At 44.0% G+C, this 17,531-nt stretch overlaps 1 protein-coding gene across 19 annotated transcripts in view; it reads left to right on the forward strand.

Moving 5' to 3' along the window:
• Window positions 1-17,531, forward strand: part of lrrfip2 (leucine rich repeat (in FLII) interacting protein 2) — a 197,102-nt gene that overhangs the window by 129,589 nt on the left and 49,982 nt on the right. For all 19 annotated transcript variants that reach the window (XM_085993798.1, XM_085993802.1, XM_085993795.1 and 16 more), the window contains one exon: window positions 15,715-15,744. In XM_085993798.1, the coding sequence (XP_085849924.1) occupies window positions 15,715-15,744 (30 nt within the window). The remainder of the gene's footprint in view (window positions 1-15,714; window positions 15,745-17,531) is intronic.

Below are 17,531 nucleotides of genomic sequence, written 5' to 3' on the forward strand. Positions count from 1 at the left end.
AGGACAGACAGTTTGTCCGCATCCGTTTCGACCGCAGTGGAGGCAGTCAGGAATGTCTCGAAGCACGTGAGCCAGTGAGCAAACTTGGTGGAAGCGTCCGCTTCCCGACTGTCCAGGTCCAGGCATGCTGGTGTGAGGATCTTCTCCATTATAAAAAATTTAGTTAATAAAATTGATGCGCCATCAATTACTCAAAAGACTGAGGTTGAGCGAGTAACAATCAGGCTTTTATTAACTAAAGAATGAAGGTCTTGTCTCGAGTGGTCGACCCGTCCAGAATACTAAGGGACTGGGAGGTAGTCACTTACATACCTGGAATAGTGGGAGGAGTCAGCCGAGGCATGTCCAGACCTGTACCTATTGGAATACACATACAGACACAGACAGGTAGAACAGTGGTTTACCACAAGGTGAAAGTGGGAAGAATAGCCAGTAACGACACACCATGGTTCAATGAAGAAATAAGGGCAACATTGAAACCTAAGAAAAAGGCATACACTAAGTACATAGACAACAAAGGGGACAATGAGAAAGGGAATACGAAAAGGTTAGGAAAGAATTTTTTTTAAATTAGGAAAGCAAATAAAGTTAAATTATTAAGGAATATAAAAATAAATAGTATTCCAATGACACACAAATAACAAAAGAAAAATAGGGATAGGACCACTAATGGATACACACGACAAACAGGTAAAGATAGCGGAATGGCAAGAATATTAAACAATTACTCTGTCTCAGTATTTGCCAGGGAGGCTGCCACAGTGGACATGACATTAGAAGAAGAGATCAAAAAAGATATAAAAACATTTAAGATAGAAAGCGGGGCTGGGGGGTGGGGGGGGGTGGTGGTGATAATTGATAAACCCCCTGGTCCGGATGGATTGTATCCGTGCATATTAAAAGAAGTTGGGGAAGTGATAGCAGAGGCACTATTACATTATTTATATATACATAACAACAATTCAGTAGAAAAGGGAATAGTGCCAGAGGACTGGCGGGCAACTAGAGGGTCTATTACTGACGCCAGCATGGCTCTAAACCGGTGGAGAGCGCTAAGTGCAGCAGCGGGCAGGGCACAGGCCTGTTCCTCAACCCGTCCCCCCAACTTAACACCCTCGGCTCGTTAGGCAATTGGTGAGCTATTTAATTGTGCTCATTACTGTACTCGAAACATAGAAACATGGAAGATAGGAGCAGGAGTACGCCATTCGGCCCTTCGAGCCTGCTCCGCCATTCAATGAGATCATGGCTGATCATCCAAATTCAGTACCCTGTCCCTGCCTTCTCCCCATATCCCTTGATCCCTTTAGCCTTAAGAAATATATCCAACTCGTTCTTGAATATACTTAATGAACTGGCCTCCACCGCCCTCTGTGGCAGAGAATTCCACAGGTTCACCACTCTCTGGGTGAAGAAATTCCTCCTCATTTCAGTCCTAAATGGCTTACCCCTTATCCTTAGATTATGACCCCTGGTTCTGGACTCACCGGCCATCAGAAACATCCTTCCTGCATCTAGTCTGTCCAGACCTGACAATTTTATAGGTTTCGATGAGGTCCCCTCTCATTCTTCTAAACTCCAGTGAGTATAAGCCCAATCGACACAATCTCTCCTCATACGTCATTCCTGCCATCCCAGGTATCAGCCTGGTGAATCTTTGCTGAACTCCTTCCATGGCAAGAACATCCTTCCTCAGATAAGGTGACCAAAACTGCACACAATACTCGAGATGTGGTCTCAACAAGGCCCTGTACAACTGCAGCAAGACATCCTTGTTCCTGTACTCGAACCCTCTTGCTACGAAGGCCAACATACCATTTGCCTTCTTAACCGCCTGCTGCACCTGCATGCTTACCTTCAGCGACTGGTGCACAAGGACACCCAGGTCTCTTTGCACTTCCCCTTCTCCCAATCTATTGCCATTCAAATAATAATCTGCCTTCCTGTTTTTGCCACCAAAGTGGATAACCTCACATTTATCCACATTACTGTACTAATTATACAGCTATTAACTTAAAAGCAGTCGAGTGGCCTGCGCGCGACCTCCCGACTGCTGCACAGCCGCGCTGCTTAACAGGAACGTTAGTGTGAGGCCTTCAGCAGCTCACCAGAACGTAAGTCGCCCTCCAGCCCAAATAATTGGCCACCCCTGAGCTAGTGTACTCTTCCTCCTACAGTGTTTATGCTTTGTAAACTCAAGCTTGTCATCAAATCATGACTTTGTAATTTACCTCTTAAACTGTAATGTCTTACATTATGGGCCTTATCCTTCACTTCGGATTCTCAATTTTAAAAAAAAAACATTTTAAGCCAAGAAAAACATTGGTTGGAGGATACCGAAAGTATGTGAAGGAAATGGGAACAAATCAATGCTGGAGAATCCGATTGTCAAGTAAAGTGAACCAGTTTTCCAGAAAATGCAAATTTACAGTGTGAAAGTTAGTGAGTGTAATGACCCTGCTGACATTGCGATGCATGGTGCATCAGTACTGATGAGGGTTGCTTGCACCCGTACCTGCAGGGTGTGTACAACATGGTGTGGGTGTCTCGGTCTCTGTCTGACATATTTCTGTCTGTAGAAGTAGTTTACGTTGTAAGTTTTGTTGGAAGATTTATAGCTGTAACAGCAACCCTGTCATTTTGGTGTAAACTATGTTTTACTTGTATTTGAATTCAGTATTTATCTGAAATTACTTGGGCTCAGTGTTTTCTAAACAATTCTGGAATAAATCATCTTTGTGTTTATATATCACTAATCACCATACCTCAGTGCCTCAATAGGAGCTATTAGGAATTATGTGAGAGAATACATTTGCTCAAAACCACCAATTGGCTGTTATATTTGATACAAAATATTGATGGATTTCTGCATCTTGAGTGCAATGAATTAACCGGGGTACGAGTGGACTCCTAGTTGCGCAGGTAGTTTCCTAGTGCCTTCTCCTGCTCCGCCAAAGTGACTGGCGAAGCGGGAAAAGCCTCAAGGATATTCCCAGCACTAGTGTTTGAATTCTATAGATTTAACTTTAACTGACCTAAGTGGCAATTATTTCCCCAAGGTCCATTCATCAGTTCTCTGTTAATTCACCACTTTGCCGTTCTTGCGGGGAGGGGCGTTCTTTCAAAAGCGTGAAAGTCAAGTACAATAATTTGCTCTCATTCTTGAGATTGTATCTGTTCATAACTCCTGTCTCTGATCTTCGCTTGCTCACTTCCATGGCATGTTTTAATGCAGTATGTACAACTTGGAGCCTGCTGTGGCTCGGGAAGTTGTATATGAGCAGCTTTCTGTTTTTTGATCTGGTGTCAAAGTTAAGCATTTGTAGATTGGGGACAGCTAAGGTCAGCTGCTGACTAAAGCTAGGCAATAGCCCTGCTGTGTGCCTTGACCAACACCTCAGAAGAGATACTGCTATGGCACCGTGCTTTTCATTTTCCTAAACAACCATTCTTGGTGCTTCTGAGTAAGGCCGTTGATCTAGTGATAAATTATGAATTAAAAAAGAAACTGAAAATTCTGGCGAGAAAGAACTTGCATTTATATAGCGCCTTTCATGTCCTCCAGATGTCTCAATGCTAACTAGCCAATGAAGTAGTTATGAAGTGCAGCCACTATTGTAATGTTGGCCAACACAACAACCAATTTGCATGCAGCACGGGTCCACAGATAGCAATGATAAAAAACAAGGAACTGTTTTAGTAATATTGGTTGTGGGATCAATGTTGGTCATGGTCGGGTACAGTAGCACAGTGGTTATTTTACTGGACAAGTAATCCAGAGGCCTGAACTTCTAACCTGCCCTCTGAAATGGCAGTTAGTTGTATTAAACCACTACAATAAAGGACAAAAAGAATAAAACCAGATTGATCACTCGCATCGACCTGGGCGTTGGATTCCAACATGACAGAGACACACCCAGCCCAGTTGACCCTGCAAAGACCTCCTCACTAACATCTGGGGTTTTGTGCTGAAACTGGGAGAGCTGTCCCGCAGACTGACAGTCATACTCATTTACAGGTACACTATCCCTTATCTGAAAGCCTTGGGACCAGCTGAGTTTCGGTTTTCGGAATTTTTCGGATTTCACAAGGTATTATTGTAAGACTGGGAAATTTGTATTTAATATAAATTTTAAAAGTTCAGGCTACCTCTTGCGACTGTTCCGTGTCTCATTCCCCTTCCTGCTTCTCTGGAAAGCCGGATATCGGCTGACTCCTACTAAGCTGGCCCGCAAATCAGGTCGGGGGTCGGGTTGGGGCGGGGGAGAAAAGAATATCGGGGGGGGTCGGGGTTCGGGGGGTCGAAAAGAATATCGGGCGGGTCGGGTCGGGTGACGGGGGGGGGTAGAAAAGAATATCGGACGGGTCAGGTCGGGTCGGGGGGGGGGAGCGGGGAAAAAAAGAATATCAGACGGGCCGCGGTTCGATTCGGGTCGGGTCGGGGGGGAGAAAAGAATATCGGACGGGCCGCTGCAGCTATCGGACCGGCCACTGTATTGTTGGGTTCACTCTCCCGGTACCTCCTTCACACTGCCCGGCTCGGCCTGCAATCTCCTACCCAGGAGGGAACTCTGTGACCCTCTGCCCTGCTCAGCATAAGTCGTGCGCCACTCTGGTCATGTCGTGTGCACGACTTACGCTGAACGAAAAAACTTTCGGTTTTTAGAGGTTTTCGGAAGTTTGGATAAAGGATAGTCTACCTGTAATCATAACCATCAGCCAACGTCCCAGACTCCTCCATCACCATTCCTGGGTACGCCCTGTCCCACCAGAGGGCCCTGGGAGTCCTCAACATTAACTCCTGATCCCATGAAGTCTCAGAGCATCAGGTAAAACATGTGCCTGCTGATTACCATCTACCGCTCTCGGCTGATGAATCCATGTTGAACACCACTTGGAAGAAGCACTGCGGGTAGCAAGGGCACAATGTATTCTGGATGTGAGATTCCAATGTCCATCACCGGGAGTGGCTTGGTAGCACCATTACTGACTGAGCTAGCCAAGTCCTGACGGACATAGTTGCCAGACTGGGCCTGCGGTAGGTGGTGAGGGAAAAACCAACTTGATCTTGTCCTCCCCAGTCTACCTGTTGCAGATGCATCTGTCCATTACTGTATTGGTAGGAGTGACCACAGCACAATCCTTGGGAAGATGAAGTCCCGTCTTCACACTTCCCTCCATCGTGTTGTGTGGCACTACCACTGTGCTAATTGAGATAGATTTGGAACAGATCTAGCAGCTCCAAACTGGGCATCCATGTTGTTCTGTAGGCTATCGTCATCAGCAGAATTGTATTCCACCACATGGTCCGGCATATCCCTCAATCTACCATTACCATCAAGCCAGGCGACCTACCTTGGTTCAGTGAGGAATGTAGAAGAGCATGCCAGCAGCAGCGTACCTAAAAATGAGGTGCCAGCCTGGTAAGGCTGCAACATAGGGCCACATGCATGCGACAGTGGAAGCAGCTCATTGGCCCAGAAATTCGGGTCGGGGGCTTCCCGCGGGTGCAAGCCCCCGACCTGCACTTACCTTGCGCGCTGGCAGTTGAGCTGTAGGGCCCCATGGAATTCCGATCCGGGGCCTGGTCCAGCTGTCGGCGCGCAGTGCTTGTGTGTCCCAGGGGCGCAGTTAGTTCGATGCGTCCCCTGGGATCACGTGAGCCATGGGCAGCCAATCGGAGCAGGGAAATGCCCATTCATAAGTCTTGACCAGAAGAGCTGTCAAGACTTATAAATACTACGGCCCCAAAATAGCAGTAAACCTTCAAATAATTTTTTTTTTAAATCAACTCTAAATTACATTAAATAGCTATTTTAAACAATAATTTAAATTTTTGAAAATTTTTTTTTATATTCTAACGGGGCTAAAAATAAACTTGCCTTGCTTTAAAGTATTTAAAAATAATAAACCGGTGGAAAAAATGTTTTAATTTTAATTAATTGACCACTTACCTTGTAAAAAGCAGGCCTTACGCCTGCTTTTTAAAATTCTAAAGACTTACCCTCACGGAAAAACCTGTTTAAAAAAAAAAAAAACAAAAAAAAAACACGTATGTTCAAAGCGCACGCGCAGCCTCCCCCGCGCACGCTTTCGACCTCTGAACCCCTGCTTTCAGAGGAACGGAAGTGCCGGTTTCCCGTGCATGCAGGAAACCGGCACTTCCATCGGGCCTACCCTACGGGTGAGTACCCAGCGTGTACTCACCCGTGGAGACCCGAATTTCTGGGCCATTATAGACAGAATTAAGCGATTCCACAACCAAGGCATCAGATCAAAGCTCTGCAGTCCTTCCACATCCAGTCGTGAATGGTGGTGGATAATTAAACATCTAATAGGAGGAGGAGGCTCCATGAACATCCGCATCCTCAACGATGGCAGAGCCCAGCACATACGTGCAAAAGACAAATGAAGCGTTCGCAACCATCTTCAGTCAGAAGTGCCAAGTGGATGATCCATCTCAGCCTCCTCCCAAGGTTCCAACCATCATGGAAGCCAGTCTTCAGCCAATTAGATTCATTCCACATGACATCAAGAAACGGCTGAGTGCACTGCATGCAGCAAAGACTACATCCTGACCCTGACGACATCCCAGCTGCAGTGCTGAAGACTTGTGTTCCAGAACTAGCCGTGCCTCTAGCCAGTACAGCTACAACACTGGCATCTACCCGACAAAGTGAAAAATTACCCAGGTATGCCCTGTCCACAAAAAGCGGGACAAATCCATTCATGTCCAATTACCACCCCATCAGCCGACTCTCGATCATCAGCAAAGTGATGGAAGGTGTCGTTGACAGGACTATCAAGCGGCACTTACTCACCATAACCTGCTCACAGATGCTCAGTTTGCGTTCTTCTTGGACCACTCGGCTCCTGACCTCAGTACAGCCTTGGCCCAAACATGGACAAAAGAGCTGCATTCCAGAGGTGAGGGGAGAGTAACTGCCCTGACATCAAGGCAGCATTTGACCAAGTGTGGCATCAAGGAGCCCTAGTAAAACTGAAGTCAATGGGAATCGGGGGGGGGAAACTCTCCAGTAGCTGGAGTTATACCTAGCACAAAGGAAGATGGTGGTGGTTGTTCTTGCAGGCCAATCATCTCCGCCCCAGGACATCACTGCAGGAGTTTCTCAGGGCAGTGTCCTCGGCCCAACCATCTTCAGCTGCTTCATCAATGACCGTCCCTCCATCATAAGGTCAGAAGTGGGGACTTTTGCTGATAATTGCAGTGTTCTGTTCCATTCGCAATTCCTCAGTTTGTGCCCGCATGCAGCAAGATATGGACAACATCCAGGCTTGGGTTAATAAGTGACAGTAATATTCGTGCCACATAAGTGCCAGGCAATAACTATCTCCAATAAGAGAGAGTCTAACCATCTCCCCTTGACATTCAATGGCATTATCATCATCTAATTCCCACATCAACATCCTGGGGTGTCACCATTGACCAGAAACTTAACTGGACCAGCCACATAAATACTGTGGCTACAAGAGCAGGTCAGAGGCTGGGTATTCTGTGGTGAGTGACTCACCTCCTGACCCCCAAAGCCTTTTCACCATCTACAAGGCACAAGCCAGGAGTGTGAAGAATACTCTCCACTTTCCTGGATGAGTGCAGCTCCAACACTCAAGAAGCTCGACACCATCCAGGACAAAGCGACTCGCTTGATCGGCACCCCATCCACCACCTTAAACATTCACTCCCTCCACCACCGGCGCAGTATGGCTGCAGTGTGTACCATCGACAAGATGCACTACAACAACTCGCCAGTCCTTCTTTGACAGTACCTCTCAAATCTGCGACCTCTACCATCTGGAAGGACAAGAGCAGCAGGCACCAAGGAACACCATCACCTCCAAGTTCTCCTCCAAGTCACACACCATCCTGACTTGGAAATATATCGCTGTTCCTTCATTGTCGCTTGGTCGAATCGTGGAACTCTCTCCCCAACAGCACTGTTGGGAGTACCTTCACCACACGGATTGCAGCGGTTTACGAAGGCGGCTCTCCACCTTCTTGAGGGAAGTTAAGGATGGGCAATAAATGCTGGCTTTGCCAGCGACGCCCATATCCAGTGAATGAATTTAAAAAAAAAATAAAGCACATTTTGGAGGACTTTCCTGCTATTTTAATAGTGCCATGGAATTTTTACATTCAGGCAGGCGGGGCCTCGGACTAATGTCTCTTCTGAAAGGCAGCACTTCTGACCAGCACTCCCATACTATTTTACTGAAGTGTTAGCCGAAATAATATATTCTTGTCTTCGGAGTGGGCCTCGAACATTGGACCCTCTGACTCCGAGGCAAGTCCTACCGCTGACACCAGAATGTAATGATGCATGATAGACATCGAGAGTGTCAAGCAGGTCAGTCAGCATCTGTATTTTTAACATTTCCTGTTTATTAATAAATTATAATGGTTTGGTGTCGATTGTCAGCCATTAGGAATTGGATTAAAATTACAGAACTGTTTACTGCACTTATGACCTTTGTTCATGAGTTAAATAAGGTTTTTAGAAGTAGGTGAGGATTTGGGGAAGAGATGAAAGATCCTCTTTGTATTGATTGCATTAATTGGATCCCATTCCTATAATTGACACCATCCTGTGATTAAGAAATATATTCTATTAAATCTATGCTAGCACGAGCCGCTCCCACTACATAACTAATATTGTATGCTGTACTGTGGTTTGGGGTGTGATTCATTTTGGAATGATCTCATGTCGGATCGTTCATCCCCTTTGAAAGTTAAATATGACCTTATTAGGCAAAGATTCTGATGAAACTGCAGTGACCAAATGGTAACAGTACTGTTATGAAATGGGATATGCTTTTCAAATCAAATTTCATAGAATCAGAAATTTACGGCACAGGAGGCCATTTGGCCCATCATGTCTGTGCAGGCCGAAAAAGAGCTATCCTCCTAATCCCACTTTCCAGCTCTTGGTCTGTAGCCCTGTAGGTTACGGCACTTCAACAGCATATCCAAGTCCTTTTTAAATGCGATGAAGGTTTCTGCCCCCACCACCCTCTGGGTGGATGAAAAAAGTTCTCCTCAACTCCCCTCTAATCCTTCTACCAATTACTTTAATTCTAAGCCCTCTGGCTATTGACCTCTCTGTTCAGGGAAATAGGTCCTTCCTATCCATTCTATCTAAGCCCCTCAATTTTATACACCTCAGCTTCCTCTGTTCCTAAGAAAACATCCCCAGCCTATCCAATCTTTCCTCATAGCTTAAGTGCTCCAGTCTTGGCAACATCCTGGTAAATCTCCTCTGTACCCTCTCTAGTGCAATCACATCTTTCCTGCAATGCGGTGACCAGAACAGTATGCAGTATTCAAGCTGTGGCCTAACTAGTGTTTTATACAGTTCAAGCATAACCTCTGCTCTTATATTCTATGCCTCGGTTAATGAAGGAAAGTATCCCGTATGCCTTCTTAACCACCTTATCTACCTGTCCTGCTACCTTCAGGGATCTGTGGACATGCACTCCAAGGTCCCTCTGTTCCTCTTCACTTCTCAGTATCCTATCATTTATTGTGCATTCACTTGCCTTGTTAGCCTTCCCCAAATGCATTACCTTGCACTTCTCTGGATTGAATTCCATTTGCCACTTTTCTGCCCACATGACCAGTCCATTGATATCTTCCTCATTATCAACCACGTGGCTAATTTTTGAATCAACTGCAAAATCATGCCCCCTACATCGAAGTCTAAATCATTGATATGTACCACAAAAAGCAAGGGACCCAGTACAAAAGCAAAATACTGCGGATGCTGGAAATCTGAAATGAAAACAGAAAATGCTGGAAATACTCAGCAGGTCAGGCAGCATCTGTGGAGAGAGAAACCGAGTTAACGTTTCAGGTCAATGACCCTTGTCAAGGGACCTAGTACTGAGCTCTGCGGAACCCCACTGGAAACAGCCTTCCAGTCACAAAAACACCATTACCCTTTGCTTCTTTGCTTCCTGTCACTGAGCCAATTTTGGATCCAACTTACCACTTGTCCTTGGATCCCATAGGCTTTTACTTTTCTGACCAGTCTGCCATGTGGGACCTTGTCAAAAGCCTTGCTAAAGTCCATGTAGACTACATCAAACGCGCTACCCTCATCAACCCTTGTTACCTCCTTAAAAAAATCAAGTTAATCAGGCACGACCTTCCCTTAACAAATCCATGTTGACTGTCCTCAATCAATCCGTGCCTTTCTAAATGATGATGCTTTATACTGTCCTTCAGAATTTTTTCCACTAATTTGCCCACCACAGAGGTTAGACTAACTTGCCTGTAATTACTCAGTTTATTCTTTTCTCCCTTTTTAAACAGCAGTGCAATGTTGGCAGTCCTCGGGCACCACACCTGTAGCCGGAGAGGACTGGAAAATGATGGTCAGAGCCTCCGCTATTTCCTCCCTTGCTTCTTTTAACAGCCTGGGATACATTTCATCTGTGCCTGGTGACTTATCCACTTTCAAAGATGCTAAACCCCTAAATATTTCCTCTCTCTATTTATCTCATCCAATATTTCACGTTCCTTAACTACATCTGCATCGCCTTTCTCTTTTGTGAAGACAGACGCAAAGTATTCATTGAGGACCAAACCCACATCTTCTGCCTCAATGCACAGGTTACCTCTTTGGTCTCTAATAGTCCCTACTCTCCTTGCTCTATGTGTTTATAAAAGATCTTTGGGTTATCCTTGATTTTAATTGCTAATATTTTTTCATGCCCTCTCTTTGCTTTCCTAATTGCCTTTTTAATTTCACCCCAGTAGTTTTTTGTGTGTGTGTGTGTTATAAAAATTTAGATAGAAGAACCTGGTCATGCAGAGTTAAGAAGTCCGAAGCATTTTGTATTATCTTGGCAGTCAGCAGTCCTCCACCCACCGATTCATACTGGGAGTATTGTACTTGTTTTGATAAACATACTCTTGTGTCATGGCAACCATTGGATATTGAACTGTTGAAATAAATGCACTATTCTTGCAGTGTGATCATTGAGGACCAAATGTTTTGTGTGCTCTAATGATTTGTGCATTTTTGCCACTTACTCATAAAATAGCAGAGCAGTTGAAAAAAGCCAGCAACCAAGTTCCAGTAGTTTAAAAAATATTTTTAGAGTGTTCTCGAGAATGAGCGCTGGGTGTAATTACAAGTCATAAAAATGGTTCCAGTTTAATGTACTTGCACTTACTGCATCTTGCAAAACTCCAAGCTGCTATTGTGCTCAACGAGCCCCAGCTTGCTCAGATTACATTTTTCAGCCAATTCCCCAGAACTGTTGAAACTATCTTAATGATTGGATCTCAGGAATTGAATATTTTATCAATCTGGTTGCCTTGATAAAGAGGTTAGCTTGGCTGTTCACTTTGAATCGGATTCCTGTGTAATGGATTACTGCTCCCCTCACTAAGCTGTTGCGAATGCAGCATTTTTAATGGAAGGCAGAGCTCTGATTTAATGATTAATGAAACATCCTTTTCAGTTTTAAGTATGCAGACAGCCCATTCCAGATTGGCAGCAGTGTAAGGAGACCCATTTCAGGGATCATCTCGTGTCTGGCAGTATGAAATTGTGAGCAAGGTTTGTGATCTTGAGTCACTATTGCTCCTCTTGTGTTACCTGGTGGTATTCTAGTTAACTATTCTTTATATGTCTGCACCTGGCCAGCTTTAATATCCAGTCATTGTACCTGTGGTGAATATATCAAGATCCAGTAACCATCTCTAATGTGTCAGTTGATGAGTCGGATGGGTATAAAATAGCTTGTGTGTGTCGGTGGTGAGAGAACTCACCAGACCCATTGGTCGTGGAAGGAACGAATGGTTGTTTCTCTACCCGGGTATGGAATTCTTTGTCAGAATTGGGGTCTTCTAAGATCATCCTTCATTGGCAGGGTTCTTGTGCCATCCTTTCCTGGCACATGGGTCCTGCACATTCGGCAACAATCTCGATGTAAACTTGCTGGATTTGCCATGGCCTGTTACCAAGAAGACCTTGATTAAAGAAAACACTGCAAATACCCCTTCAGACCTGTTTCAAAACCAGCTTTAGTATTTTGTTTGAATGGAGAGTGGTGCTGTTTCAGACTCGGCAATTGAATGCTGAAGGAAGATCAAAGTCAAGGTTCTGTAACTAGTTTGTAAAAATGGGCTACGTCTGATCGCAACTGTATTTGGGGAGGGAGTCTAGTAAAAGAAACAAAAAGAAAGACTGACATTTATATAGCGCCTTTCACATCCTCATGCTGTCTCAAAGCACTTTATGGCCAATGAAGTACTTTTGAAGTGTAATCACTGCTGTAATGTAGGAAACGAGGCAGCCAATTTGAGCACAGCAAGCTCTCGCAAACAACGTGATACTGACCAGATAATCTGTTCTAGTGTTGCTGATTGAGGGACAAATATTGGCTGGGACAATAGTAGTGTGTGCACTTTGCAGAGTGAAGTGATCTAAGCTGCTCATGCACTTTCTGGTGGTTAATATGGCGTGTTGGCAAGAGGCCAGGGCACTGTCATCTGCCGTGTGTTTACAGCTAGGAAAGATTATATTTTAGGATATAGAACAAAGGGAAATTTTCTACTTTTATTAAGGCTGAGCCTCCCTATTTTAGAGGTGTTTTCTTCCATTCTTCCATTTCCCTCATTTGAGTGTCCTTACGTCACATACTGCCCCAGGCAATCGGCAGGTTGGTGTAAGATGTCTACAAAACTAGCTGCATAGTAATATTGCCGAATGGCCTGGGGTGAATCGTCCACTGACTAAGGGGCTGCTCTTTCAAAACTGAGATGAGGAGGAACTACTTCACTCAGAGGGTGGTAGGTCCATGGAATATGCTGCCCCAAAAAGCTGTAGAAGCTACATCATTACATAAATTTAAAACAGAAATAGACAGTTTCCTAGAAGTAAAGGGAATTAAGGGTTACGGGGAGCGGGCAGGAATTTGGACATGAGTCTAGGTTCGGATCGGACATGGCCCTGTGGGTAGCGGAGCGGGCCCAGGGGCCGTGTAGCCTGATCCTGCTCCTATTTCGTGTGTCTAATTCTGTTAGATTCAGGAGATGGTTCTGTGATAGTAGATTGGCGGTTAGGATCAGATCAGCCATGATCTTGTTGAATGGCGGAGCAGGCTCCAGGGGCCGATTGGCCTACTCCTGCTCCTATTTCTTATGTTCTTATGTTCTTTTTCCCCCTTACTTCTAGTGAAGTATCATATTACCTGAGCAGTTACCAGTGTAGGTTTTTCGATGCAAGGCAGCGTCACTTATTCTGTGGACAACATTGTGGATGTATGTTGGGTAATAAAAAAAAAATTAGGTACCATTGTATCTTTTTCTAATTAAATGTTTACTCTAGTTTGCTTTTTTTTAAAAACAGTCTCAATTTATTTTCTGTCTGTAATACAAGTTTCACCACAAGCACATCCAGCTGTGTGTGTACATCTATTGGCCAGAAAACTTCAGCACAAAGCCGTTCTGCTGCAGTTAGCTAACTGACCAGTGAAGTCACTGTGGAGCAGATTTTAAATTTAGTGCTTATATATAAACTGTCCGACAGGGTGCATTTGGTGCAGCAAAGAAAGATGTCTCAATGATTTTGCTCAGTGTGGAGATCTGAAGAAATCACATTAAGGCACCAGTGAGTCAGAGATTTCCAGTCGCATATTGCAAGCTCTAAAGCTCTGGCAAGTAATGGCGGTGCGGCATTTGACTTTCTGCATGAAAGGGACAGAACAGAAGCAGAGTGTGAATCACCAGCTTTGCAGCCTGGGTCTTGGGAGAGCAAGGCAACCGAGCCACTCTGCCCCATTTATTTTGTCAAGTACAACCAGTTTTCCTGTAAGTCAACTGCAGGGCTGATGGTGACATTTCGGCATGCGGTATGTTACGACATTGCACCATTGCATCACTATGAAGGTAATGAGTAAATATATCTGCGATTACATCACAGTGCAACATTGTGATGTTGCCACCAAAACGCGCTGCAGTAGTTATTGACGCCAGTTAGATTGGGGCAGCCCAAGAATCGACCTTTCTGGCCACTAATTTTTTTTTTTTTTTTTTTTTAATAAAAGTATGCGACTGCTGCCAACAAAATAAAGTAGTTGCGTGTGCGCAGTTCCAGTTGTGTTTGGGTTTTTCTCGCCGGATTTCCCTCAGATTGGTGAGAGAAAGGAGGGGAGGGGGGTGGGACAAAGCGATCACTGCTGCCGAACTGAGGCGTCTCGAGGAAAAAAAGAAAAATTAAAATTTGAATTTGTTTCTGTCAGCTTATGAAAGTTAACATTTATGCACAGAATGCTTCTGCGCAGCTTCTGGTTTGTTGGCAGCAGTCACTCTGAAAAACAAATTGTGGCAGATTTGATACAGTTGCTGGCTGTGGGAGACCCATCATGCCATGGGACAGTAACTGACGAGCAATATAAAAGTGACCAATGAGTTTTAAATACTGGCTGCAAAGTAATAAGTAATTGGAATCTGACCAGTGGACAAAACATTTTTTTAAATTAATTTTGATATTCACATGAGGTGAATGATGGCAAGTCTCTAAAACTTGAATGTACAATGGCCCAGAAATTTGGGTCGGAGGCTTCCCGCGGGTGCAAGCCCCCGACCTGCACTTACCTAGCGTGCCGGCCATTGAGCTGTGGGCCCGCGTGGGATTCCAATCCTGGGCCTCCTCCAGCTGCCGGCGCGCAATGCTTGCGTATCCCAGGGGCGCAGTTAGTTCGAAGCGTCCCCTGGGATCACGTGGGCCATGGAGAGCCAATGGTAGCAGGGAATGCTTCATTCATAAAATTGACAGGAAGACCTGTCAAACCTATAAATACTATAAGCCCCAAAAATCACAAACTTCAAATAAATTTTTTTTAAATCACATTTTTAAAATAAACTATAAATTACATGAAATAACTATTTTAAACAATAATTTAAATTTTTGAAAAAATGAATTACATTTTCTAACGGGGCTAAAAATAAACTGACCTTTCTTTTAAAGTATTTAAAAAATAATAAACCTGTGGAAAAAATGTTTTAATTTTAATTAATTCACCACTTACCTTGTTAAAAGCAGGCCTTGCGCCTGCTTTTTATATGTGTAACTCCTGGAGACTTACCCTCCCGGAGAAACCGGTAAAAAAAACGTAAGTTCGATGCGCACGCGCTGCCTCTCTGGCGCACACGTTCCACCTCTGAACCCCTTCTTTCAAGGGAACGGAAGTTCCGGTTTCCCGCGCATGCATGAAACCAGCACTTCCATTGGGCCTACGGGTGAGTACCCCGTGCGTACTCATCCGTGGAGACCCGAATTTCTGGGCCATGATCTTTAGAGTTAGATTTTTTTAAGATTGAAAGACTTGTTGCAGTGTAAACTGAATAATGACAAACAATTGAAAGCAGGATCACAATCAGCTTCAATCAAATCAAATTCTAAAATAGTGTTCATTTAACACATTATTACATTTCATCTTGCACAGCTCTGAAATTCGACTATTAGTCATCCATTGCATTGGTTGAGCATTTACTTCTGTAAGGAAGTTAGCTGGCACTTCAGTTACCATTAGTATTGAATTTGTATTTTTTTCCTGAAGTAATTGCTTCCAAGTTTGGTAGATCAGGGATGTTGGGATTCTTTTTAAAATTTAATTCGACACATTTTATATACAATACTGCGGCATTTTTTATTAATGTGTAATTTTATTTTTTTCTTACAGTTGGATGAGAAGGCTGAATCGTTTTCTCGGGTGAGTAATGAAGAGTTATAATGATCCCTGTATTCTATTGATAGTGTCAACTCCATTGAGGGCTGAAGAAATAGTTCGCAAAGTTACATATTTGGCACAGTTAATTTTCAACTACTTGTGTGTAAAGTCAGTGGAAACTCGTGATTTAGCACACATTTTCAAATTTTCTTCTCATTAAAACATTTTCAAGACATTAAGTTTTTAGTTAAAGCATCAGTATTGGAGCTGTGTTTCAGAATTATATTGAATAATCCTCATAATTTTGTACCATTTATTAAACGCCTTGAAATGATTTATTTTAGCTGTAGGTAGTTTAAGCTGTTTCGGTAATACACCACTTCAGCCAGTGGAGGCTGTGTTGCGACTAGAGAGCTTTGTTTCACCTTCGGTCAGTTTGAAAGGGAACAGCTTCATGTCGATACAAGATATCCGCGTAACAAAATACTGAAGTGGCTTTTGTGGAATGGGTAGTTCTTTTCCCAGCATCCATAGTGGCAGAGAAACCGCTGTCTCCTTGGAGTTGAATGCTATGCTGTACATGTACATTTACGCGCAATGCTAAAAGTGGCAGGCCCGAGATAATTTGGGGACTGCAAGGGGAAATGTTGCTGATCCGGACTCTGTTTAACTGAGTGAACGCAGAGCCACATTAAGAATTCTTGGGGCCCTGGGCATATGATAGAAAAGAGGAAGAGTACAAAAGCAACATTTAACTTTAGAGAAACAGATTTTGAAGGGTGAGTTAAGGAAGCTGAACTGGGCGGCACCATTAAATGAGAAAAGCACAGGGGAAAAGTGGATCATGTTTACACATACACAGTACAGGACAGATACAGACTTCTGGGGAAGTACATAGGATCGTTGGAACAGGAGTAGGCCATTTAGCCCCTTGAGCCTGTTCCGCCATTCAGTGAGATCGTGGCTGATCTGTGACCTAACTCATGTATCTGCCTTTTCCCCATATCCCTTAATACTTTTGTTTAACAAAAATCTATCACTCTCGGATTTAAAATTAACAATTGATCTAGAATCAATTGCCATTTGCGGAAGAGAGTTCCAAACTTCTGCCACCCTTTGTGTGTAGAAGTGTTTCCTAACTTCACTCCTGAAAGGTCTGGCTCTAATTTTTAGACTATGCCCCCTAGTCCTAGACTCCCCAACCAGCAGAAATAGTTTCTCTCTATCTACCCTATCAGTTCCCCTTAATATCTTGAAAACTTCGATCAGATCGCCCCTTACCCTTCTAAATTCTAGGACATACAACCCTAACTTGTGTAATCTCTCCTCGTAATTTAACGCTTGGAGCCCAGGTATCATTCTGGTAAATCTACGCTGTACTCCCTGCAAGGCCAGTATATCCTTCCTAAGGTGTGGTGCCCAGAACTGCTCACAGTGCTCCAGGTGTGGTCTAACCAGGGCTCTGTATCGCTGTAGCTGAACTTCTACCCCCTTGTATTGTCGTCCTCTGATATAAAGGCCAGCTTTCCATTAGCCTTTTGATTGTTTTCTGTACCAGTCCATGACATTTTAATGATCTATGTCGTTGGACCCTTAAATTTCGTTGGACCTCCACTGTTTCCAGCTTTCCACCATTTAGAAAGCACTCTGTTTGGACCTAAGCTTTTTAGGTCTAAAGTGGATGACCTCATACTTACCTGCATTGAAATCCATTTGCCACAGTTTTGCCCATTCACTTAATCTATTAATATCTCTTTGTAATTTTATGCTTCCATCTACACTGCTTGCAATGCCGCTTATCTTTGTGTCGTTGGCAAACTTTGATATGT

This window comes from Somniosus microcephalus, chromosome 7, assembly GCF_052327205.1.
Source record: "Somniosus microcephalus isolate GS21.2 chromosome 7, FLI_Smic_1.0, whole genome shotgun sequence".
Lineage (NCBI taxonomy): Eukaryota > Metazoa > Chordata > Chondrichthyes > Squaliformes > Somniosidae > Somniosus > Somniosus microcephalus.